Source organism: Benincasa hispida, unplaced genomic scaffold, assembly GCF_027475165.1.
Source record: "Benincasa hispida cultivar pf3 unplaced genomic scaffold, pf3_genome.v1.1 HicScf838, whole genome shotgun sequence".
NCBI lineage: Eukaryota > Viridiplantae > Streptophyta > Magnoliopsida > Cucurbitales > Cucurbitaceae > Benincasa > Benincasa hispida.
In genome coordinates, this window is record NW_028326974.1 from 1,390 (window position 1) to 28,440 (window position 27,051).

At 38.1% G+C, this 27,051-nt stretch overlaps 1 protein-coding gene across 2 annotated transcripts; it reads right to left on the minus strand.

Annotated features, from left to right (window-relative positions):
- Window positions 1-990: 990 nt before the first annotated feature.
- Window positions 991-9,457, minus strand: LOC150029883 (meiosis-specific protein ASY3-like). Of its 2 annotated transcripts, none has more exons than XM_090310281.1 (11): window positions 9,318-9,457; window positions 9,113-9,202; window positions 7,084-8,595; window positions 6,814-6,940; window positions 5,462-5,584; window positions 5,217-5,280; window positions 4,941-5,090; window positions 4,808-4,866; window positions 3,994-4,128; window positions 1,780-1,871; window positions 991-1,268 (listed from the first exon to the last, which is right to left on the minus strand). In XM_090310281.1, exons 2-11 carry the CDS (start codon window positions 9,152-9,154, stop codon window positions 1,212-1,214), a joined length of 2,361 nt encoding a protein of 786 aa, XP_090166407.1. In that variant the 5' UTR covers window positions 9,155-9,202; window positions 9,318-9,457; the 3' UTR covers window positions 991-1,211. The 2 variants fall into 2 exon arrangements, with proteins under 2 accessions (XP_090166407.1, XP_090166406.1); XM_090310280.1 differs by having other exon boundaries at window positions 7,066-8,595.
- Window positions 9,458-27,051: the final 17,594 nt, after the last annotated feature.

Genomic DNA, 27,051 nt, shown 5'->3' on the forward strand with positions numbered 1-27,051 from the left:
GTTAGAAGCTATTAAGCTGAATTGTGGCTTTTAAATATCTACTTGTGTTCATGATCTTTCATTCGATTTCTTCCACTAGACTAAACATATTCTAAGTTTCATTTTTTTCATTATAGTTTATGGTGATTAAGGGTTCTTAAACAAACTAAGCTAGAAAATGGAGTTTGTGCATCTCAGTAGCTCACACTCCCGTAAAGCCGCCTAAAAACTATAATTAGACCATTAAATGTGACATATGTATAACTCCTAAAGGGTATTTTTTTTTTTTAGAATCAAGATAGTGAGAATCTTTAGATATCTTGAATGATGTCTAACATCTATAGATAATCATGATTATTTATATAACTTGTTTTTGCAAGATTTCTAAATGGAAGAATTTCTTGAAATATTGTATTATTCCAACAATAATACCCATATATTTTTAGATAATTTATATATTTATTTAATATAACCCTTAATATAAAGTCCATTTATATTCATTTTTCATTTTTTTTTTGTAAATCAAGTTAATTTAAACAAAAAGAAATGAAAAAAAATTAATTTTAATTTAGATTTGAAATCTGTACTTATTTTAAAAGAAAACAAATACCTAGTTGATAGTATTTGTTTTACTCCATGAATATATTGATTTATTTTAATTATATGAAAATAAAGATGAGTGATATATATATTCGTACAATAAAAAGGAAGGGCCAGAAAAATGCCCTCAACACAAGAATTTTGAAAATTCATATATCAACATCAACAGCTCTTGATGAGATGCCCCCAAGGGCCTCTCTGAATACTTGAACATTTGACACATTACCCAAAACGAGCAAGATAACCCAGATTCATTTCAGGAGGATCTTGCATTCCTCCAAACGGACCCTAAGCATTTTTCTTTCAATAATTACCAGACCATGCACGACCTTGTGTAGCAAACAAACATCAAAATAACTAATTTCGTAGAATAATGATGTAGGTTGCACGGATGCTTGTTGAGAATGCAGATGATGGTAAAAAGGATGGCAGACGATACAATTTTAGAGCATTTAGGAAATTAGGTTAACCTGACAGCTAGCACGAACAAAACGTAAATAAACAGCAAAATCACTAACTGAAAAAGATAGAACATGAAAAAAAAAAAAATGATGAATTCTATACGGGGCAAATGGCCCTCTGGGCCTTGGACAAACTCGCTAACTGTGCAAAGTAGATCAGTTTAAACATTCCTATTTCAAGCACATTGCTATTGCTTGTTTCAGCTGCAGTATCTTTCCTCTTCCCGACTGCAATAAATTGAAGGTAAGCAGGTATATGAACTCCTCGATGATTACAATAAAAGTGTTGTTGGACAAATACCATAATAAAACATGACATTGTATGAGAAAATCTGAACCAAAAAAGATTCTCAACTATATGCATGAAATATTATTAAGCACTCACTATATGATCAGCCAACGCCTCTACACAGTTAACATGCAGAAAGTTCTAAATAAGAGTAACTTGGTAAGTTGCACAAACATATGATCTTAATCTTTAAGTCGACCAACAGTATATTTGGAGTTGGATTTCAATATCTTGAAACTATTAGCATTTTAAGATTTTCACGATGGCAGGACGCAAAACAGCCTTTGTTTCATTCAGAAAAGCATTTTCCTTAAACATACTTTCAAACTCATTCTAAATAGTTTAACATAATGCGAACAAGCGATGCATATCCAATCCCCGTATGACTAGATTTACCATCCCAGAATGGAGCCAGAAGTTTTCTTGAGAAAAGTGAAAATGAAAACATACCTTGTGGATAGCTTCAATTCTCCTTTGTGCATCCTTTAGTTGCATGTCAACTTCTTCTTCCACTTGCAAGAGATTATTACGGTGTGATGCTTCTATGAATTTAAAATACCGTTAGAAATGCCCAGAAACTTCAAATTTATATAATTTTACATATAATGATCCAAAGGAGGCATCTATTTTGTTTCCATCTGAAAAACAATGGCCGACAGTAATTTCCAATAGAAGAATAGAATACATTACTTTCACCACATTGAGATTCCATTTAGTTATGATTTATCATGTACCAATACATAGTTATTGAATTAAATCTGCCAATGTACAAGAATAACTGATTCGATGAAAGTGCTCCATATTGCAGCCGCAAAAGAAAAGAACCTTGAGATAAGCTCTATTCACCGTAATGTATTCTTCATTTTTATATTGCATTGCATACTTTTTATTTCACCGTACATCCTCATGGAATCCAATCGCAACTATTAATTTTGTATGGATTCTATTGAAAATTTAAAGTAAAGACTACATTAAAATAATCTCAAATAATTCAAATATGATACCCTCTTCTGAATAAACTAAAATCCAACTACAAAATTGGTTGCCTTATATCTTCTCCTCGAATAATTAATTATTAAATGTTAACCACCTCATCAACAAACTCACTTAAAAACTAATTAGCCGGTTCATGGACCAACCTATCACAATCCTATCAATAGTCCACCACCAAGATGGAGCAGTGCAACTTTGGCGCTTGAATTTCCTTCCAAATAATTTCTACGTGATAAAAAGAAAAAAGGAATTCCAAAAGGAATAATTCCTTAATGAATACTAGAAATGGAAGTTGAAACTCCTTCAACTTCAATGTGACCTTCATCCATAATTCGAATATTAGATTTATCCAATACAACAAAAATGGATATTACTTGAGACTTTTCCAAGATCCTAAACACATCCTGAGGTCATGGGAATATCATTCAGTCTCAAATCCTTCAGGGGTTCACCATCAAACAATGGACAACATAAATCCCAAAGGAGAGGAAGAGCTCCCAGAGTGAGAAAATATAATTGTCATTGTATGATTCCTAATTGAGGAGAGGTGATGTTCCCCAACACCAATCCTTCCAAAAGAAAGCATACCTCCAATCACCCACTAAACAATCAACGACCTCGAGAAAAGAAAGGGATCTCTCCTCAATGAGGAATCATACACTAAGTTCTGATCTTATATGGCAAGCCGATTGTCCTAAGAAGGTCAAAGTCTTGTGGATTTTCTCCTTTGAAAGGTTGAATACTTGTAGAATCCAAAGAACCCTATGGTATTATGCTCTCTCCCTTAATCGGTGTGTTCTTTGTAAAAGAAGTAAGGAGTCCTTAATGCATCTTTTCCTTTTTTGCCCCTTGGTTGCGGATTGTTGGGGAAGGTTGTTTAGCTTGTTCAACTTGCAATGATGTTGGCCTAGTAAAGCGTCAGATGCTCTTCTTCAGCTTATCGAAGGCCCCGAGTTTCATGCTCAGGTGAAAAGCCTTTGATCCAATGGGGTTTTGCCCCTTCTCTGGAGGCTTTGGTTAAAACGCAACTCGAGGATCTTTCCTGGCCATGAACAAAATAGGGATGTTTTTTCGGATCTTCTCATTCTTTTTGCATCTACTTGGTCTTCTACCTCTAAATTCTTTTGTAATTATAGCCGAATTCATATTTACACCACTTGGGCCTCTTTTCTGTAACCTGTTGGTGTGTGGGGATATCTCATCTCCCCCTCTGTTGTATTCTCTTTTTGATAATGAAAGTTATGTTTCTTATCAAAAAAGAAAAAAAAAGGGAAGAAGAAGAAGGCAAACAAAAAGAAAGGGACCTACCCATAGATTTCTAAACGTTCCATTGATCCCACTCAAGATCCATTCAAGAGGGCGTGGTCTATCCTTGTTCACAATGACCTTATTGACATGCGAGGAAAATGCTACAACTATTTAGCTAACAAGACCTTGTTTCACACCCTAAAGTTGCCTATATTTAAGCCTACAAGATCCAATGGCATCATCACCACCTCCTACCTCACGAAATGAGAGTTTTTCCCTCACCTCTCATTCAAGATCCTGAGAATCAAGAAGGTGTTAGAGCCCTAAATCATAGATCGTGAATAGTGGCAGAAACAAATAGGTTAAGCATATGAAACAGTTCCATGTAATTGCAAAAATTTAAAGCAACATAACAGAAAATACTTTTCTTTTCCATAATTCCCTTGAACTCTATCTGCTGCGCTTCCAATTCTTGTAGTGAGTTCCTACAGTCCTGGAGATGCTGATTAACCTCCTCCTTGAACTTTTTATTAATACGATTCAATTGTTGCTGTTGTTCTGTAAACAAATAGATAGAAACTGGCTGATCTACCCAAAAAACATAAAATTAAAACTTTGATGCCCAAGCATAAAATAAAGATGAAACCCATGCAAAAGATGACAAAATTACTCTACACAACAAGACGTGAAATTGATCTCTTAAAGAATTTTAAACAAAATGGTGCACAGCCACTAAATGTAACAGAACTTAAAGAAAATATAGGCCAACCATGCTGAATTATACAGGACACTCATGTCTCATACCAATTACCATCTATCTGTTTGGGAAGTCTTAGAAAAAAAACAGAACACGTGATGGCATTAATTTGTGCAGCTGGTAAGTTCATTTGTGAGCAAGAGAAGGAACTCGTGATTTATGAATTCAGATTTCAAAGTCAAAGCTCACAAGAGTTTGAATATATTCATGATTTAAGAATTCAGATTCGAGGTCAAAGCTCTCAAGAGTTTGAATATGTTTGAGTTGGTTACCCAAGCAAAGTGGAAACAAACAAATCTCATGAGTAATATTTATTCCAAGTGATGAACATTCGTCCCAATAAATACCAAGTCGTGAGCAAGTTCCAGTTCAGAAAAAGCTTGCAAACACAGTTAAATAGAACAATTTCATAAAGCTAATTCTACCAACTGAGAAAGAAATTGACATATGAATTAAAAATCCATCATATGATTATGCTACCTTCAAACTTTGTTTCTAGATCTTTTCGTCTTGATTTACCAAAGCTCAACAGCTTTACCCTGAAATACCGTCACAAATCATTGAAGAATTTTTTATCCTGTAAAGAACCAGAAATGTGAACTGATAGACTTACATGTCCGTTTGGATTTGAGACTCAACATTCTGCAACTGCAAATGAATACTCTCGGCAACTGACAACAGAACCTCTGAGGATTTTTCAATAGATATTGATGATATTTTACTTTTCAGCTTCTCAAGTTCTGAGAGAAACAGTTTCGCAGCCCTAAATAGAAATAAAGGAGAACACTTATATGACTTTCACATGATACAATTAGTGTATTGATTCCTCCCCCCCCCCCCAAAACAAAAGGAGAAGAAGAAGAAACTTCGAGGGGAGGGGGGAAATTACCTTGCAAGCCCATCCTCTTCGTTGGGGAATAAAATTTCCTCAGCCCAACTACTTTCTCTAGGCCCTGCCCATTCAGACGGTTTAAATGTTTGTTAGTTTTCTTGTGTGCTTATATCTACATTTCTAGACAAAAATCTTTAAGCATAAATATGCAAACACAATGCTGAGACAATTAAACATGTTTGACAACCAAAAATCACGTATACTTCAAAGTAAGCTACTTTCTTTAAAGAGCAAGAACATACCATTGAAATCAAATTCATCGTTTTCCACATTACGGGCCCTCTTTGCTGGACGAAGCATAGACTTGAATTTCTTTATGGAACCGATTTCTGGAGAGAGTGTATCTCTTTGACTTGAATCTACACCTACACATGGACATTTATATGAATGAAAAGGAAATGGAGATCAAATGGAAAAAACAAGCATCAGTTCCTGAACATACAAAGTGCTTTGATCATAAGAAGAATGATTGTGACACAAGCTGAACTTATTAACATTAGACGGAATGTTGTTTCAATTGTATACATTGAAGTTCAGATTAATTTGTTGATATAGATCCTATCAAGGATATGAGAATTCATATATATCCATAGTGAACTAGGAGAACTGAGACATGGGTGAATACAAGTCAAGTCTCTAAAGAAGTTAAGGAAAACAGAATATCTGTTGCTTGAGCAAAAGCTTGCTGAGTTAAACACGTACAAATCTTCCTCCTTTTCTTTTTTTTGGGGGGGGGGGAGTCCAAGGCTCTAAAGTTCAGGTTTTCTTTCATCCGTGTGTGATCCTTGTGTCTTTGAATGGTGGTTTTTGTAATCTCTTAAGTTGAATAAAGAATAGCTGCTGGTTTCAAAATAGATGTAGGCAATCTGGCAAATTTTATAATTGTCTGTCTTTCTCCTACCTTTTTTTCCCTTTTATTTGAACCTCTGATCTTAAAGAAAGAGGTAGATGCCTTAACCACAAAGTTATGCTTATGTTGGTTGTATTATTCTGATTTAGAATATTGCATAATACCAAATTAGCCTTTACATCAAATTGAGAAATAAACTGACAGTTTTGTTTGATATATAATTAAATCTACCTTCACCCATTAGCTTAAGCTTTTGGGTCAATCAGTGATTTAAGATGGTTTCAGAGCAGGTGATCCAAGGAGGCCCTGTGTTCAAACCCCTGTAATGTTGTTTCCTCACATGATATATAATTAAATCTACCTTCACCCATTAACTTATGTTTTTAGGTCAATCGGTGATTTAATAAGTTTCAAATCTCATATTAGTCCCATTTTATCTTTCATTGACCCAGAAGAAACAAACAGCTTAAGTTCTTATATACGGCTCTAGAACTTGGAAACCTTTCATAATTACAGGTATGTTACTTCAACTTTCCAATGGTACCAACCACACAATTGATCAAATTACTGGATGTATGAGCATCTAAATCAAAATAGGAAAATCCATGAAAACAAAGCATCAGTAAGTAATGTTCATCAAGCAGGATATAGTGTAGTGAAGATGAATTCAATATAGAACTAAGTAACAATGACATTGAAAGTAAGGTGTATTAATTTCAAAATATAACAAAGAAGCTGACAAACCTTCTGCATAGCTTTCATAGCTGGCGTCCTCAGATGATGAATCAGACAACCTATAATCTGCTGCTCCTTTTGTTAAATCAGCTGATGCTTTCTCGAGTGGAGAATGCTCAATCTCTTTATCATCTTCCTGAAGGTTTATAAGGAAAAACAAAATATAGAGACATGACAATGAGGCTCAAATATTTTGCAAACAAGACACATGCAAGAAGATGATAGTTGAGGATAAACCCTACACCCAGTAACCAAGGATACTGAAAAGTGTGGTTTTACATTTGATCTGTCACAATCCTCTTCTGAAGTCCGCAGCTTCCTGAAGCTACAAATATTTCTCGTAGAAAGTATTTCCCCTACTGAGCCAGGACTTGAAGATTCACAAACTACTTTATCTGCTTTTGGAGTTGAACTAGGGGAACTGCAGACAGGCGTCTTCATTCTAAATGTTGGACTTTCTATACGACTCTGCGGGTCTACATCCTTATCCAGGAATGCATTGTCAATGCCTCCTTGTTGACCATAATCTGCTGGGCTATGAAAATTCCCTGGCGACACCGTCTTGTCCATCTGTGGAAATTGATTGAATCCCTTCCGTTCGTCTTTTTCAACAGTTACATGGTTAACCGGGGAGCTATGGAAACCCTGAACTTCCCTAAAAGAAGAGGGTTTTTCTTGAGGTGCCAGTTCTTCAATCCCTGTCGGTTTAGGAAAAGTTCCCATCTTCTCTTCCTTTTGAGGAAATAAAATTTTTCGTGGCTGAAATTTGAAACTCTTTTCACCACTCTTCTTTCTTGTACACATTGTCGAAGGCCCATTGATAGCAACATGAGTGTCTTCAGGCCCTCCTTCAAAGATAAAAACATTTCCCTCTTGATGTTTCCCTTTGTTGCCTGAAGGGGTCTTAGATTTTCTTGACTGCACAAAAATGTGAGATCTTTTCCGTGCTATAGAACGAACTATTGGCCTCTTCAAAGTCTGACCGGAGTTTTCAGAATCAGTTTCTATCGTATCCGAATTATTTTTGAATCTGACAGCTCTTTCATGCTTCTGCACAACGATTTCTTCAGTTATTAATTGATTGACATCTTGCTCATGGTTCTGACATTCCGAGTGTTGATCATTAGGTACAGAAACAGTTCCAAGTATCTCCCAAAGCTTCATTTTCAAAGTTTCAGTTCTATTTTCTGATTTATTTGCTTGATCCTCAATCACCATTTTATCTGACCGGACCTCTGTCATGGTTGCAAATGCAAACTCATGCAGCTTCTCGTTGGTTGTATCCCTCACTCCTTCCATTTGGCAGTTGGCCTCATCGAAGTTCTTCTCCTTGCTATTTCCAGACTTGAGCATTGAGCTTTGGTTTGCAAATGAACGAACAGAACATGTAGCTGGTGGCTCCTTTAATCCATGACCCTTGTTCTGCCTCCCACAAGTCGTCGGAGAATGGAACATTCGTTCTGCTCCACTTGGAATGTCCATAAGGGGTGCATTTCGTTTAAGGGATCGAGTAGAAACCCATGGTGAAGTACATTGTTGAGGAGCTTCTGATAGTTTTGACTTAACATTAGTACCAAAGGTCCTTGTGTCTTTCTCCTTCCAATTCCCTTTTGTGGAATTTTCTAAACGGGAAAAAAGAACTTCTGCATTTGGCACCATGGATTTCAGTTCCTTCGTGCTTCTACATTTCCCATTGGTTGGTGACTCTACCATAATTCCAATTGAGATCTTTCTTGATTGGCTTGATGGATGACAATTGCTACCAAAACTCCGACAATCACTCAATGGATCCTGAAATGTATGTATGACAACACAAGAGGAAATTATATTTCAATCGGTTTCAATAACTGGTCCTTACAAGTCTTAATGTCTTTTTATTCAACATCTTATGCAATCCCCAAGTGAACTCAAAATTGACGAACTTAAAAGTTGCCAGAAACTAAAAACATAAGCAATGATGTTTAGGATCCAATAACTATTTGATCAACATTTCCCACAAAAGCAATATAGCAACAAGCGCTTTGCTTATTAAGATTCAACACTAGAAAAACCTAATATTTTCTGACAACAGAAATTCTTGAGCTTCGCTTTAATCAATGATCAAAAAAGTATACTATGGGGAAAAGGAAAAGAAAATAACTCTCTAAAATAACAAGACAGAGCAATCTTAATTCTAGAACCGATACCCAATAAACGACTAGAAAATAACAATCCAGTAATATGAATGGGCGAAATTTTGTAGTCTACATGAAACTTGAGTCCGCAAAGGAATTAAAAACAGAATACAAGTAAGGATTTCACTGCTTACATCTCGTAAATTTGGCTGCCAACCAACCTTCGCTTCCGTCATTTATTTCTTCTGTGACAAAATCAAACAGACACCAGTTGCTGATACAATCTGTAAAATATCAGTGACATAATGAATTTTAGACAAAGGAAATAAACAGAAAATATAAGATATGAATGTATCCTTTAGGTTTTCAAGGAGGGATAGACAGGTCGAGATTCAGAACCTTCGTGCGTGGCAAGATTTATTCGTCTTCCAACATAATAGCCACATCCATCAGTTCTTGTTTTCAGTTTCACAGGTGGAAATGGTGCCAATCTCTCGTTGTCACAAGGAACGGGGTGGATGAAGATGGTGCAAATAGATTTTGCAGCAACGACTGGTTTTCGGGGGAAGAAATGGCTCCAGAACCGAACGGCTTACTATCAACAAACACAGTAAAAATCCACCAAGAATGTTGCAGTTATGATCGATATCCTAAATCGAATTAGGTTTCAAAGAAGTTGCTGAAGAAAAAATAAAAGCACAACAAACCAATATCTGCCTTCATGAACATATTAAGATCGGTGCCCATACAACATGAGATCTTGAATTTAACAAATCAACTGAAATAAAATGATGACTGGAATAGTGTTTTGAACTAAACATCGTATATGGAAAGTCGATCATCGGAACTTCCTGCTTCAGAATCGAATTAACAGAAATTTGTGTTAAGGACGCAACTAAGGTTCCGCTTTCCCTTGGTGTACACCTTTCAGTGATCGGTCGCGTTCCCATACATCTATGGTGAAACAGAGATGAACGTGATGAACGCAAGGTTGTTTCCATCTCTGGAAATACTTCTCGCTTTAGTTAACGCATTCTTCTAACCTTCTCTCGATAGGCGGAATAATATCTTCACTTCTGCTCTCACAGGTGAAGATGTCGTCGAGCATGCTTTAGCTAAACTTAATTGATTCCTTGACACAGATTGACTCACTCGCTTAATTCTCGCTGTTTACCCTGGGGATTAAGAACACATCATGGAGAAAATGAATGATAAATGTAAGAGAGATGGTAATGATGATGATGATAATATTTAATTCTAAAATTAAACGTTTGATACATGTTTGTGAATGAGAGATTAAAGAAGATGAACACAAACGATGAATTAGAGAATAGAAATAAATACGGAAAGAGTATCAACATCTTGACACAGATCCCGATCGGAGACTTGTGCTTGTCGGCGTATGGATGTGGTGGAGAGGAAAGCTTCCCTCTCAGGCTTGCTTTCCCCATAGAATTGACCTTTTGCACAGAGCTTCAGCTTCGAGAATCGGAAGAATTCCTTGCTCAGAGATTCACCTTTCAGCCTTGTCTCGTAGTTCTCCCGGATTTACTTTGTAAAGTCTCTTCAGACCAGCCTCTCTCCCCGTATATCTTTTAGCGAATTTGAGGAGGCTATTTATAGACAAGACCTTGGCCTTTTGAATTTGTGGTCCCCACTGTATAATTATGGTAATTCTTGCCATGGCGTTGTGGAAAATTCCTCTATGCTCCACGATCAATCCGTCAGAATTGCACAACAAAAAGTTGTATACTTATTAGAATCGTCCGCGAATGCGTTGCTCTTCACATCTTCGATCGATTGCCGCATGCGGTGTTCTTTTTTATTACTACATGTGGTTGAAATGCGTTGATCGCTAAAGCTCATGATCGATCGTCGCATGCGCCGTCATTGCGTTGATCATTTCTTCGTTCTTGATCGATTGGCGCATACGATGTAGATGCGTTGTACATTTTGTCTTCGAGCCATTAACGCATGCGGTGACCTATTTCCTGCAAAACAGAGGCTGAAACATTCTATTTCGCCATCACAATGGTGTTAGTCGATGCGTTCACGACATTTCATAATTTTTGTATTTCTCAGCCAATTCTTATACTATTGACGCAACTTTCCTCTCTTTTTGCTGTAATATCTAAATAAAACGGCATAAATAACTTGTATTTCTACAAGTTGTCACACCCTTAAATTTAGATATATGTTTGTCCTCAAGCATATCTTCAACTCAGGAAATTTTGATCAATTCCTATCCTAACTTTGCATCGATTGGCTGCTCCGAATGCTCCACCTCTACAACATTACTTAACAACGCAATTTCCTTCTATCCTTTAACAATTTATCAATATGCTTTACTTTATTCTTTTCTATAACAAACCTCTATTAAAAAATTCCCTTCTTGTTTTGAGAAGAGTGTTTACCTCTTCTTGCAAAAACAACTAGGTGTGTCTTTATGCAGTGGTCTGGTTTGCGTCATTTTATTAGAGACTGTTGATCATGGTTACACCCTTCGTTTTGGCTTGCTCCCAGTGTCATGCGAGCATCCAACTATGGTTATGTACCAATCTCAACTTCAACTCTTGATTTTCAGCCAAGTTTTACTTTTGCTGGTCAGAGGAGTTGTCTCTTGTATTCTTATTTTCTCTCTCTTTTTTTTTTTTTTTCATATTGCGTTGATCTTGGAAACCTACCTTCGTTTTGACTTGCTCTCATGGGTGACATGCGAACATCCAACTACGAGTAGGTTCCTTTCACGACTTAACTCTTATTAGGTTAGGATTTTCAATTGCGCTGACATTGGAGTTTTTATTATTATTTTTTTTTGATATAATGAATGCATTTTCCTGATAATGATCGCATCTGCTCAGACCTTCCCCACCCCCAAATTTAGAGATGCGCAAGGTCCTTATTGCGCTGTTTTGGACAGAAAAGACAAAACACTTAGTCAAAATTTTGAAATTCTAATTCACCTTCATGCTTTCCTTTGCGATGATTAGCTTCTCAGAATATAATTTACACACACCTTTGACCAACATCGCAATGCTCTCCTCATTTAGGCTGCTTCTTCAAAAGATCTTGCCTAAGTTAAATCCGGCAAGCCTTTGCTCAAAAATTTTATTCATTCATCGCAACTTTATGTTTAGCTTCTGAGATTGCGTTCATTCAAAAAAAGTACTTCAAAACTTTGCGATGACTTATTCAAATGCGGCATTGAACCTGATTACGCCCTTCATTTTGGCTTACCCCCACGTGTGTCATGCGGGCATCCAACTTCGGTTGTGTTCCATTTCAACCCAACTCTTGTCTCGTTTGTTTTGGCTTGCGCCGGACGGAGGAGTTGCATTAATGACTGATCCTAGTGACTTGCCTTCGTTTTTCCTTGCCCCCACATGTGTCATGCAGACATCCAACTTCGAGCAAGTGCCTTTCACAGCTTAACTCTTATCAACATGGGTTTTCCCATTGCGTTGACAGTGGTGTTATTATTCCCAAAATCTCACTTCAACTCTTTTTTTTTTTTTATGATTGCAATATAATGAACGCAATTCTCCGAGACCGCTGCCACCCCCAAAACTTAGAGGTTGGCAGCATTCTTACCGCAAAGCTAAAAACAAAATTACAAGAATGCGATAATAAATGTTTGAACATAGGTTTGCGCAAAATAAAACTTAAGACTTTCAAAATTTGAAGAAGCCAATGAAAGTAAAGAATGCCTTGCATTGATTAGTTAGAAAATGCGGTGAATTATACGTACCATCATAGAAACATCATAAAACAACACAATCGAGAAAGAAATAATTTCAAAAGGATAAGACATACAAGATAACAAGAAAAGACCTTAGGCGGAACAACGCATGCGCTCATGCATTGGAATCCACGTGATTGAAGCCTTGCGTTGAAGGTTGAAAAGAATTCTTCCGTTGAACTACCAACCGAGGAGACTTATTGTTGCACCTACAAGAGCAAACGTACCTAAAACCAAGGAAGCAGCCATATATCCAAAATAACAATAAAAATAAAATAAATAACCTATAATAAGAAAGCAAAGTAAAGATAGAGTATAAGACGTCCCTGGAAAAATGAAAGTGTTGTCACCGCAAGGAGTCTTCCGTGCAGGAGGTTGCTCTCAACTGCTTGGGTCAAGTTGCCTTGACCATTGGAACTTCTGGCAATTGTTAGGCGCATGCGGTCGTCATGTGCTTAGAATCACCTTTAGCTCTTTTTGCGACTGATTGCCCTACTATCTTGGGGCCAACATTGGCTTTCAGCGCATCGCCTACACTTTAATGTTGTTTGCAACCTGGTCGCACAAGCTGCAATACACCCAAGATAAAAAGTTTGCTCGCAGAGACACAAAACTTACAAACATTTAGTTGTCAACTCCTCGGCAACGACGCTAAACTTGATGCACGAAAATTGAAAGTCGATTTTACTCATCAACCAAATCCGTTGACGCATTATGCGAAGCATGTTCCTAAGATATGCGTTGATATTCATGCGTCGATGGTCATGCATTGGAATGAAAATTATGATAACGAATGTATGCGATGACCATGCATCCTGCCACAAGTTTTCTTGCGTTCACGCCAAGTATAACATGAACGCAATTTTCTCGGGTAATCCAAGGTCGATCATAGGGACTTGTAACTTTATGTTTGCGATGATGTGCATGCGGCGGTTGAATAAAAGAATAAAGGGGATGTTACTAAGTTAATCCTACTCCTACTTCTATTTATCAGACAACACAATGAGAATATGCATGAGAGGTAGAGATACGACAAACCTTGACATGAAATAAATGAATGGGAAAATGGATAATGTGAAGATGTTTTCATTGCAAAACTTAAGAGTGATCGCAAGGGAACCCTAGTCAACGCAAACTAATGCGATCATGCAACACTCATACAATAGTAAACCACCTCTCGATGCGAATGCTACGGCTTCTAATGCTAGAACGCTTGTGATGTATGTGCAGAGGTGTCTATAGGGCCTACACATAAGCCTCTAATTCTTGTCTATGCGATGATACACAAACAAGGCGACCACATATCATTTTTTCTATTCCTAGGGTGCATGCGATGCAGTGTTGACAAACAGAGTTTATCTCTAAGTCCCCATTTTTGCCTATGTGTTCGAATCGCTCTCTCGAGTATTAGATTTGGGTTTTAGACTACTCTCTCAAGTATGCCTAAATGATGAATGATGTGCTCATAGGATAAGGTAACTGCATGAACTTGGTTGATGCAAGGTTGTTACTATCCCTAGTGAATAACGCATACATTACGTAATGCGACCAACCACTTACCCTTTCGGGCAGTTGATTGTTGTTGACTTCACTCATAGACAAGCAATGTGTTAGCCTATAGACAGGCGTTGCAGCAGCTTTTCACTAAGCAAATAAGATTACTCACATACTCGTGCAACGCATACCTCTCGATAGGTTGCTACATGCTTCATATCCCTAATCCACATAACTAAGTATGCAATACCCAAGCAATCCCACTAAGTGTTGCAACAAAAGTAAAGATGCTAAGTAAGAAGATGGAGATGGAGTCGAAGGAATAGAGAAATGCATTGAAAACACATTGTATTAATTTCTTAATTCAAAATGTCATACAATACAATATAGAAAAAGAAAGGAAAAAGAAATGACCGGCTGGAAACAAAACTTTGCTTCCAGCGAATGTGCGTCAAGGCTACCGATGGTGCCATGGATGGGTGGAGGAGCTGACTCTCTCGAGATCTAGCTCCGGTCGTCACTCGGAATGGATGAAGGAGGTGAAGAACTCTCAGCGCCTTCTTACGCAGTTTGTCTGGATCACAAGGATCCGCTCCAGGGGAACCTCAAGTGAAAACCTTGGATTCATCCCTGGATGAAAACCCTGGATCAAATGAATTTTAGCTTGTCGGCTTCTATTTATAGAGCTTGGCCGCCGACAGCATTAATTGGACTGCTCTGAGTCTGACGTTCGGTGTGTTCATCCTTTCTAAACCTCTGCCACTAATGGCGCGGTAGGTGAAATGTCAGTATCAGCTTTGGATTTTCTCGAGGTAGATGCGTTGATGCGTTCAATCCACCAACCTTGCGTTGATCCCATTAGAATGCATTGTCGCGTAGCCGCAATCATTCAATGGCCGCATTCGCTTAACACCACAACTCTACATGATGACCGCAATCGTTTAACGAGTACAACTCCCATGCGATGGACGCATACGGCTGATTATCGCAACATCCATGCGTTGATCGATGCGTTTGCCTTGTGATGCAGTGTTTCTCCACATGCGACCGTTTATGCGATGGTCCGGTTTCCGTGTTTGTGTTCATTTCCTGTATTGGCTACAAAAATAGAACATTGAACACATAATTAATGCAAAGTAATGGGTTAGCTGATCGACGCAAACTCTTTTTCTCGTGAATTCCTAGCATGATCGATGCATATTCTACCTAACAACCTTCATAATTCTAAGTAAAAAGACTAAGATGGCATGCATTTCTGCATGCCATCACACCCATAAACTTAAAATCATTCTTATCCCCAACCATGCATTATACTCAAGAAATTCTAACTCACCTTCATGCTTTCCTTTGCGATGATCAGCTTCTCAGAGTATAATTTACACACACCTTTGACCATCATCGCAATGCTCTCCTCCACTTAGGCTACTTCTTCAAAAGATCTTGTCTAAGTTAAATCCGGCAAGCCTTTGCTAAAAAATTTTATTCATTCACTGCAACTTTGTGTTTAGCTTCTGAGATTGCGTTCATTCAAAAAAAGTACTTCAAAACTTTGTGATGACTTATTCAAATGCGGCGTTGAATCTGGTTATGCCCTTCATTTTGGCTTACCCCCACATGTGTCATGCAGGCATCCAACTTCGATTGTGTTCCATATTCAACTCAACTCTTGTCTCATTTGTTTTGGCTTGTATTGACAGAGGAGTTGCGCTAATGCGCTGATTCTGGCGACTTGCCTTCGTTTTAGCTTGCCCTCACATGTGTCATGCGGACATCCAACTTTGAGCAAGTGCCTTTCACAGCTTAACTCTTATCAACATGGGTTTCCCCATTGCGTTGATAGTGAAGTTATTATTCCCAAAATCTCACTTCAACTTTTTTTTTTTTATGATCGCAATATAATGAACGCAATTCTCCGAAACCACTGCCACCCCCAAACTTAGAGGTTGGCAGCGTTCTCATCACAAAGCTAAAAACAAAATTACGAGAATGCGATAATAAATGTTTGAACATAGGTTTGCGCAAAATAAAACTTAAAACTTTCAAAATTTGAAGAAGCCAATGAAAGTAAAGAATGCCTTGCGTTGATTAGTTAGAAAATGCGGTGAATTATACGTACCATCATAGAAACATCGCAAAACAACGCAATCGAGAAAGAAAGAATTTCAAAAGGATAAGGCATACAAGATAACAAGAAAAGACCTTAGGTGTAACAACACATGCGCTCATGCGTTGGAATCCACGTGATTGAAGCCTTGCGTTGAAGGTTGAAAAGAATTCTTCCGTTAAACTACGAACCGAGGAGACTTATTGTTGCACCTACAAGAGCAAACGTACCTAAAACCAAGAAAACAGCCATATATCCAAAATAGCAATAAAAATAAAACAAATAACCTATACTAAGAAAGCCAAGTAAAGATAGAGTAGAAGACGTCCCTGGAAAAATAAGAGTGTTGTCATCGCAAGGAGTCTTCCATGCAGGAGGTGGCTCTCAACTGCTTGGGTCAAGTTGCCCTGACCATTGGAACTTCCGGCAATTGTTGGGCGTATGTGGCTGTCATGTGCTTAGAATCACCTTCAGCTCTTTTTGTGACTCATTGCCCTTCTACCTTTGGGTCAACATTGGCTTTCAACGCATCGCCTATACTTCAATGTTGTTTGCAACCTGGTCGCACAAGCTGTAATACACCTAAGATAAAAAGTTTGCTTGCAGAGACACAAAACTTACAAACATTTAGTTACCAAGTCCCCAGCAACGATGCTAAAAACTTGATGCGCGAAAATTGGAAGTCGGTTTTACTCGTCAACCAAATCTGTGGATGCATTATGCGATGCATGTTCCTAAGATATGCATTGATAGTCATGCGTTGATGGTCATGCGTTGGAATGAAAATTGCGTTCACGAATGTATGCGATGACCATGCGTCCTGCCATAAGTTTTCTTGCGTTCACGCCAAGTATAACATGAACGCAATTTTCTCGGGTAATCCGAGGTTGATCACAAGGACTTGTAACTATATGTTTGTGGTGATGTACATGCGGCGGTTGAATAAAAGAATAAAGGGGATGTTACTAAGTTAATCCTACTCCTACTCCTATTTATCAGACAACGCAATGAGAATATGCATGAGAGGTAGAGATGGGACAAACCTTGACATGAAATAAATGAATGGGAAAAGGGATAAAATGTGAAGATGTTTTCATTGCAAAACTTAAGAGTGACCGCAAGGGAACCCTAGTCAACGCAAACTAATGCAATCATGCAACACTCATACAATAGTAAACCACCTCTACGTGCGAATGCTACGACTTTTAATGCTAGAACGCTTGCGATGTATGTGCAGAGGTGTCTATAGGGCCTACACATAAGCCTCTAATTCTTGTCTATGCGATGATACACAAACAAGGCGACCACATATCATCTTTCTTATTCCTAGGGTGCATGCGATGCAGTGTTGACAAACAGAGCTTATCTCTAAGTCCCCATTCTTGCCTATGCGTTCAAATCCGCTCTCTCGAGTCTTAGATTTGGGTTTTAGACTACTCTCTCAAGTATACCTAAATGATGAATGATGTGCTCATAGGACAAGGTAACCGCATGAACTTGGTTGACGCAAGGTTGTTACCATCCTTAGTGAACAACGTATACATTACGTAATGCGACCAACCACTTACCATCTTGGGCAGTTGATTGTTGTTGACTTCACTCATAGACAAGCAATGTGTTAGCCTATAGACAGGTGTTGCAGCAGCTTCACACTAAGAAAATAAGATTACTCACATACTCATGCAATGCATACCTCTCGGTAGGTTGCTACATGCTTCATATCCCTAATCCACATAACTAAGTATGCAATACCTAAGCAATCCTATTAAGTGTTGCAACAAAAGTAAAGATGCTAAGCATGAAGATGGAGATGGAGTAGAACGAATAGAGAAATTCATTGAAAACACATTGTATTAATTTCTTAATTCAAAATATCATACAATACAATATAGAAAAAGAAAGGAAAAAGAAATGATCGGCTGGAAGCAAAACTTTGCTTCCAGCGGATGTGCGTCAAGATTGCCAGTTGTGCCATGGATGGGTGGAAGAGCTGACTCTCTCGAGATCTAGCTCCGGTCGAAGGCTCCGGTCGTCACTCGGAATGGATGAAGAAGGTGAAGAACTCTCAACGTCTTCTCATGCAGTTTGTCTGGATCACAAGGATCCTCCCCAGGTGAACCTCAAGCGAAAACCTTGGATTCAACCTTGGGCGAAAACCCTGGATCAAATGAATTTTAGCTTGTCGGCTTCTATTTATAGAGCTTGGTCACCGACAACATTAATTGGACTGCTTTGAGTCTGACATTCGGCGTGTTCGTCCTTTCTGAACCTCTGCCATTAACGGCGCGGTAGGTGAAATGTCAGCATCAGCTTTGGATTTTCTTGAGGTAGATGCGTTGATGCGTTCATTCAACCAACCTTGTGCTAATCCCATTAGAATGCATTGTCGCGTATACGCAATCATTCAATGGCCGCATTCGCTTGACACTGCAATTCTACATGATGACTGCAATCGCTTAACGAGTGCAACTCCCATGCGATGGGCGCATACGACTGATTACCACAACATCCATGCATTGATCGATACATTTGCCTTGCGATTGAGTGTTTCTCTGCATGCGGTCGTCTATGCGATGGTCCGGTATCCGTGTTTGCGTTCATTTCCTGCATTGGCTTCAAAAATAGAACATTGAACGCATAATTAACGTAAAGTAATGGGTTAGCTGAGGTTCGACATGTTGATTGACGCAACTCTTTTTCTCGTGAATTCCTAGCATGATCGATGCATATTCTGCCTAACAACCTTCGTAATTCTAAGTAAACGGACTAAGATGGCATGCATTTCTACATGTCATCACACCCATAAACTTAAAATCATGCTTGTCCCCAAGCATGCGTTATACTCAAGAAATTCTAACTCACCTTCATGCTTTCCTTTCCGATGACCAGCTTCTCAGAGTATAATTTACACACACCTTTCAAATCCTAGACCAAAGGTGCCTAATAGCGTAGGGAGACTCATCGGGTAACAAATTCCATCCTCAGCTAAAATGGTTGGCCCAATCCGATAAGCCTTTGCTAAAAAATTTTATTCATTCACCGCAACTTTGTGTTTAGCTTCATAGATTGTGTTCATTCAAAAAAAGTACTTCAAAACTTTGCGATGACTTATTCAAATGCGGTGTTGAACCTGGTTACACCCTTCGTTTTGCCTTACCCCCACGTGTGTCATGCGAGTATCCAACTTCGGTTGCGTTCCATATTCAACTCAACTCTTGTCTCATTTGTTTTGGCTTGCACCGGATAGAGGAGTTGTGCTAATGCGCTGATCCTGGCGACTTGCCTTCGTTTTGGCTTGCCCCCACGTGTGTCATGCGGACATCCAACTTCAAGCAAGTGCCTTTCACAGTTTAACTCTTATCAACATGGGTTTCCCCGTTACGTTGATAGTGGAGTTATTATTCCCAAAATTTCACTTCAACTTTTTTTTTTTTAATGATCGCAATATAATGAACGCAATTCTCCGAGACTGCTGCCACCCCCAAATTTAGAGGTTGGCAGGGTTCTCACCACAAAGCTAAAAACAAAATTACAAGAATGTGATAATAAATGTTTGAACACAAGTTTTGCGCAAAATAAAACTTAAAACTTTCAAAAGTTGAAGAAGCCAATGAAAGTAAAGAATGCCTTATGTTGATTAGTTAGAAAATGCGGTGAATTATACGTACCATCATAGAAACATCGCAAAACAAAGCAATCAGGAAAGAAAGAATTTCAAAAGGATAAGGCATACAAGATAACAAGAAAAGACCTTAGGTGGAACAACACATGCGCTCATGTGTTGGAATCCACGTGATTGAAGCTTTGCATTGAAGGTTGAAAAGAATTCTTCCGTTGAACTACGAACCGAGGAGACTTATTGTTGCACCTACAAGAGCAAATGTACCTAAAACCAAGGAAACAACCATATATCCAAAATAACAATTAAAATAAAATAAATAACCTATACTAAGAAAGCAAAGTAAAGATAGAGTAGAAGACGTCCCTGGAAAAATAAGAGTGTTGTCACCGCAAGCAGTTTTCCGTGCAGAAGGTTGCTCTCAACTGCTTGGGTCAAGTTGCCCTGACCATTGGAACATCGGGCAATTGTTGGGTGCATACGGCCGTCATGTGCTTAGAATCACCTTCAGCTCTTTTTGCGACTGATTACCATTCTACCTTGGGGTCAACATTGGCTTTCAACACATCGCCTACACTTTAATGTTGTTTGCAACCTGGTCGCACAAGCTGCAATACACCTAAGATAAAAAGTTTACTCGCAGAGACACAAAACTTACAAACATTTAGTTGCCAAGTCCCCGGCAACAGCGCCATAAACTTGTTGACTATAAAAATAAAATGTTATGCTATGTATCGCTTATGCACACTACTGATGAAAGAATGATTCAAGTTCATGTCCCCGGCAATGACGCCATAAACTTGATGACTATAAAAATAAAATGTTATGCTATGTATCGCTTATGCACACTACTGATGAAAGAATGATTCAAGTTCATGTCCCCGACAACGGCGCCATAAACTTATTGACTAAAAAAAAATAATATTGTATCATACAAGCTCATGTCCCCGGCAATGGCGCCATAAACTTGTTGACTTTAATTTTATAATAATAATGTTTTTTAAAGCATATGGACAATGATGAATATGAATGTAATGCAAGCTCATGTCCCCTACTATTGCGCTGATGAATGAATGAAAGTGCTCTATATGCGTTCAAGTGTTTTGTGATAAATACATTTTATGCGATACTACGTTCTAAGTGTATACGTTGATAGTGATATGCTCGTAGTATGCAATGAAGTAGTGCGTGTCACAAGTTTCCTTACGTTGAAACCAAGTATAATTCCAACGCAAGTTTCTCAGAATGATCCGGTCGAACATGGGGATTATTGTCATTAAATGCGATACTAATGTGATATATGCGACCGGTTATAATAAAGAATAAAGAATTTTGGTTTTTGCAGAAATATAAATTGCGCTAAAAGTAAAATTGCATTGAAAGTAAAATGCATTAATAAAGTAAATGTCTAAACTACTATGATACAGGGGTCGAGGACTGGCTGTGAAGTTGTACAAAAGAATCTATGAATGCGATGGCAAGTCTTATGAATGAGGCAGAAAGAGAATGAGTAAAAATTAAAAACATCGCAAGTTCGTCAATCGCGTTAAGGACGCAACTAAGGTTCCACTTTCCCTTGGTGTACAACTTTCAATGATCGGTCGCGTTCCCATACGTCTATGGTGAAACAGAAATGAACGTGATGAACGCAAGGTTGTTTCCATCTTTGGAATGCTTCTCACTTTAGTTAACGCATTCTTCCAACCTTCTCTCGATAGGTGGAATAATATCTTCACTTCTGCTCTCACAGGTGAAGATGTCGTCGAGCATGCTTTAGCTAAATTTAATTGATTCCTTGACACAGATTGACTCATTCGCTTAATTCTCGCTGTTTACCCCGGGGATTAAGAACACATCATGGATAAAATGAATGATAAATGTATGGAAAGAGACAGAGGGATGGTAATGATGATGATGATAACATTTAATTCTAAAAATAAGCGTTTGATACATGTTTGTGAATGAGGGATTAAAGAAGATGAACACAGACGATGGATTAGAGAATAGAAACAAATACGGAAAGAGTGTCAACGCTTGACACAGATCCCGATCAGAGACTTGTGCTTGCTAGCGTATGGATGTGGTGGAGAGGAAAGCTTCCCTCTCAGGCTTGCTTTCCCCTTTAGAATTGACCTTTTGCACAGAGTTTCAGCTTCGAGAATCGAAAGAATTCCTTGCTCGGAGACTCACCTTTCAGCCTTGTCTCGTAGTTCTCTCGGATTTACTTTGTAAAGTCTCTTCAGATCAGCCTCTCTCCCCGTATATCTTTTAGCGAATTTGAGGAAGCTATTTATAGACAAGACCTTGACTTTTTGAATTTGTGGTCCCTACTGTATAATTATGGTAATTCTTGCCATGGCGTTATGGAAAATTCCTCTCTGCTCCACGATCAATCCTTCAGAATTGCACAACAAAAGCTATACACTTGTCAGAATCGTCCGCGAATGCGTTGCTCTTCACATCTTCGATCGATCGCCGCATGCGGTGTTGTTTTTTTTATTACCGCATGTGGTTGAAATGCGTTGATTGCTAAAGCTCATGATCGATCGTCGCATGCGCCGTCATTGCGTTGATCGTTTCTTCGTTCTTGATCAATTGGCGCATGCGATGTAGATGTGTTGTACATTGTCTTTGAGCCATTAATGCATGCGATGACCTATTTCCTGCAAAATAGAGACTGAAACATTCTATTTCACCATAGCAATGATATTAGTGGATGCGTTCACGACATTTCATAATTTTCGTATTTCTCAGCCAATTCTTATATTATCGACGCAACTTTCCTCTCTTTTTGCCGCAATATCTAAATAAAACAGCATAAATAACTTGTATTTCTACAAGTTATCATCGGGGTAAGTAGATAAGTTGCTTGCTTAAAGGCTGATCCCGGGGCTTGAACAATGTGATGTCACACCTTCTCCTTGTCCGAGAAGATTTAGTCATAGTTGGACTATGATATATTGTTCATTGGAGGAATTAATGGTACTTAAGGAGTTAGATGTAACTACAGAGGCAAAATGGTATTTTTGGCCTAGCTGTACTTACGAGCAATTTGTGAAAGGTCACCGTACTATTGTTGGTTATATCCAATGGACACAGAAATATATATGTAGTGCGAAGAGTGCAATTGTCGGTCTTTAGTGGAGTGCCCGACAATTAATGGATGGTGAATAATTTAATTAAAGAGTTTAATTAATTATTCATGTACCGTTGGAGCTTCAAGCTACAAGTCTGTAAGGTCCCCTTGGTAGCTCAATAGAACTAAATGAGAATAAGTTTCTAGATTAATTTAAATTGTTCAAATTAATAGAGAAATTTAATTATATATTATATAATTAAGTTATTTTAATTATATGTAATATACTTATTATAATGTATTTGATACATTATAGATTAATTGAGAAGATATAAATATTTGAATACAATTCAAATATTATTAATATGAATTAAATTCATATTTGTTAAATTTAATATAAATGTGATTTGTATTAAATTTCATATAAGAAAGAAAAGAAATTATAGGTTATATTGTATTTGATACAATATTAAATCTATAGGTTATATATTATATTTGATATAACATATAATTTAATATATATATATAATATGATAAGTTAATTATCATATTCATATATATTAAATATCATTTTTATTTTATTTTAAATAAAAATGAGGGAGGGAATTACAACTCCCTCCCCCTCTTTTCTCTCCACCTACGTAAGTGGGTAGTTATGGTATTTGGTTTTTTGAAAAACAGGAGAGAGTCTCCTTCTTCCACAATCTGTTCTTCGATTTTGACAGTGAGAGAAAGAAAGAAGAGTCCTGTAAGTTTGGATTTGTTCGTGAACAATCTCAACTCTTCCTCCTTTCTACTCAATTTTAATTCCCTCGATCCAAAATAGCTAGAGTCCACCACTACTAGGTTCTCTACCTGAGAATACTGAAGAAGTCTTTGTGGTAGTGTTCGTGCTCTTGATCGAGGTTTTCTTGAAGAAAGTCTTCAAGGCGTTCGTGTACTGTTCGAGGGATTTTTGAAGAAAAGTCTTCAAAGGTAAGGTTTCTAAAACCTATTTATATAGCATGTTGTAATTTATGTAAATGCATATTTTATTCTTGATTTACTATAAAATGTACATTCAATGAAAAATGGGATTCGGGACGATCTTTCTTCCGCTCACTGTTCCCTTCAGTTTGGGATCCTTCAATTGGTATCAGAACTAGCTTGCTGGTGATCCCAAATTCCATTTTTTTGTTGAATAGATTTTACAGTGATGGTGGGTTTTGCATATTATGCATTATGTTTAGAATTCATATGATGAATGGCTTATGGTGAATGTGGATTTTGTTGATGGATGTTTCAAGATAGGATACTTAGTTTTAAGGCTTTATTTCGTTAACAAATTTGGTTTGTAAAGGCCCCTGTTTTGGGCATAATTTTTGCTGTAGAGTCTGTATTCATTATTTTGAGTCGCTTGTGATGCTCTTGGTGTTGGGGTTGATGTCCTAAAGTCTCGTGTCCTGTAGTTTGTAAACAATTTATACGAACACTTATGATGTATAATATCTTATATTTTACTTTACTTCTTTATTTTGCTCAATTGATTGTTTTATTTGCTTTATCACAAACCAATAAACCTAAAATCCCTGGTTATCTGTATCTAAATTAAGCATGTATGTGGTGACATACAAGTGGATCATGTCTTAAGTGATAACCAAAATGGTCTGTAGTATATGGACAAAGGAGGGAAACTTTATCTTGGTAACGCTACGAATGCGATTCGCTTTGTGGAATGGTCACAAGTGTTGTGACTTATCACAGATGGTCTGATCCTGATCATTCGTGTAGAGGACATGCGAGCGGGGGCGTCCTATACAAAGAGTTTATATAAGACCTGACCACAAAGTGTTAATGTCCCGTTATATAACACCGTTCATGACAAAGACTTCACTTCACTAAGATGACCATAGGTAACATGATCTCAATCTTGAGTGAGTTGGGAATTCCTACCATTGAGGGCGGTCCTTTGATTTGCATGGGTGCGAGTAGTCAAGTCGTCGACTCAAACCTACCACTTTGGGGATTCGCCTGATTTAGGAGCTAGAAAATCAGCTACACAAGATGGAATTCACTCCTTCCCCGATGCAGGGGTAAGTAGATAAATAGGTCCCTTAAGGGCTGATTCCAGGGTTTGAACGATGTGGCGCTACACACCTTCCCTTGGCCTGAGAGGTGTTCACACATAGTTGGACTATGTTATATTGTTCATTAGAGGAATCAGTGGTACTTAAGAAGTGAGATGTAACTACAGGGGCAAAACGATAAATTGGCCCAGCTGTATTTATGAGCATTTGTGAAAGGTCATCGTACTCATGATTGGTTATATTCGATGGACACAAAAATATATCTGTGGTAAGAAGAGTTCAGCTGTTGGTCTTTAGTGGAATGTCTGGCAGTTAACAGATGGTGGATCTCGTGGTTAAAGAGTTTAGTTAGCTATTCACGTACCGTTGGAACTTCGAGCCACAAGTCTATAAGGTCCCTTGGTAGCTTGGATAAAGTTGAGAATAAGTTTTTGGGTCAGTTTGAAATGTTCAAATTGACAAGAGGGAGTTCAATTATATAACTGATTAATTATATATGATATAATTGACTAAATGTATGAGATACATTATTTTGGAGGAAATTGGATATAAATATGATTTATATCAAGTAGAGGAGAAATTACTATAGTGGATATATGATATCAAACTATAGGTTAAGAATATAATATGATTATATTCATTATATAATTAATTAGGCGGTTATGAGATAATTGGCCGAGAATTTCTCTGGAATCGTGCGAAAGTGGGAAAATCGAATTCGGTTCTTGTAACTAAAGAATAAAATGAAAATCGGTCTCATTTTGTAAGAGACGCAAAAATTTGCTCACGGTGTGAATTCATACGATCGCTTAACATTGAGAGCCTATGCGATAGCGCCCGTCGTTCTAAATGATCGCACACCCGTGCACTAAACGATTGCATGCGATTTCTAAATGATCGCTTAGTACTTGCTAGATGATTGCTTAGAAAACCTACACGATCGTGTACCTTTTCCTAAACGACAAGCACCCGACTATAGTCATCTACTATCTCCCACTTGCTTGTTCGTATTATACGATCGTCTTTTCCTCCTCCCTCTACCAATTTCATCAAAGTCCACCCTTTGGATTCTCACTCCGAGAATACCGAGGGCTTCGAGTGGTGGTGTCGTCCCCGGTTGCTGTTGGTTCATGCACTGCCGATTGTGTAGACGACTGTGGTGCTGCTAGGCGATTATTTGTTGGGCGATAAGAAGCGTAGAGGAGTTGCTTCTACTGGACTGAGTGCGAGTGAAGATTGTCATCAGCTGGTACGTTTACTCAGTCTTTTGTATTTTATTTGTTAAAGCATGCCTATAATTAGTGTTACAATGCATATCTGTTTGTTAGAATGTATGTGTGGTAATTCGGTCACAATGAAATCGAAAAGATCCGCATCCGCTCATGGATACTCTTGTTTAAAAGTTGCTTCACCTAGAAAGTTTCAAAGAAGAAATTCAGAGCACTGCTTCGATGAAGAAGATGAAGCAGTTCTACAAGATCGTGTAGCTTTTGCTAAACAATCTTGTAGCTTTTGCTACACGATCATGTAGCATTTGCTAAATGGTCGTGTGGCTAATGCTACAAGATCGTGTAGGTTTTGCTACACGATTGTATAGCATTTGCTACAAGATCACACAACAAGTTTGCTACACGATCACTACAAAGAGTTCGTTGAAGTGCGGTTCAAAACCTGGTTCACCTGTTTAGAACCGGATGACTCTTACTCATGTAATAGTTAGCCTTTTAAGTTTTCTTTTAGGATAGAGACAGGGAATCCCTGGTTTGACTAGGTATAGGGTCAAACCGAGGATCTAAATTGGGTCCTCGGTCGAGGACGGGGAAGGGATCCCTGCCCCCGACCCCAATCCCCGTCCCGCCCTGATTTTTTTGTTACTGATTTTGTTTTTAATTATTATTATTATTATAAAAAATAAAAGCAGGGATTTTTTCCGACGGGGATTCCCCGACCCCCCAAAACGAATAATGGGGTGGGGAAGGGGATTAAAAAACTCCACGGGGACGAGGATAGGGAGTACATCCCCACCCCACCCCAC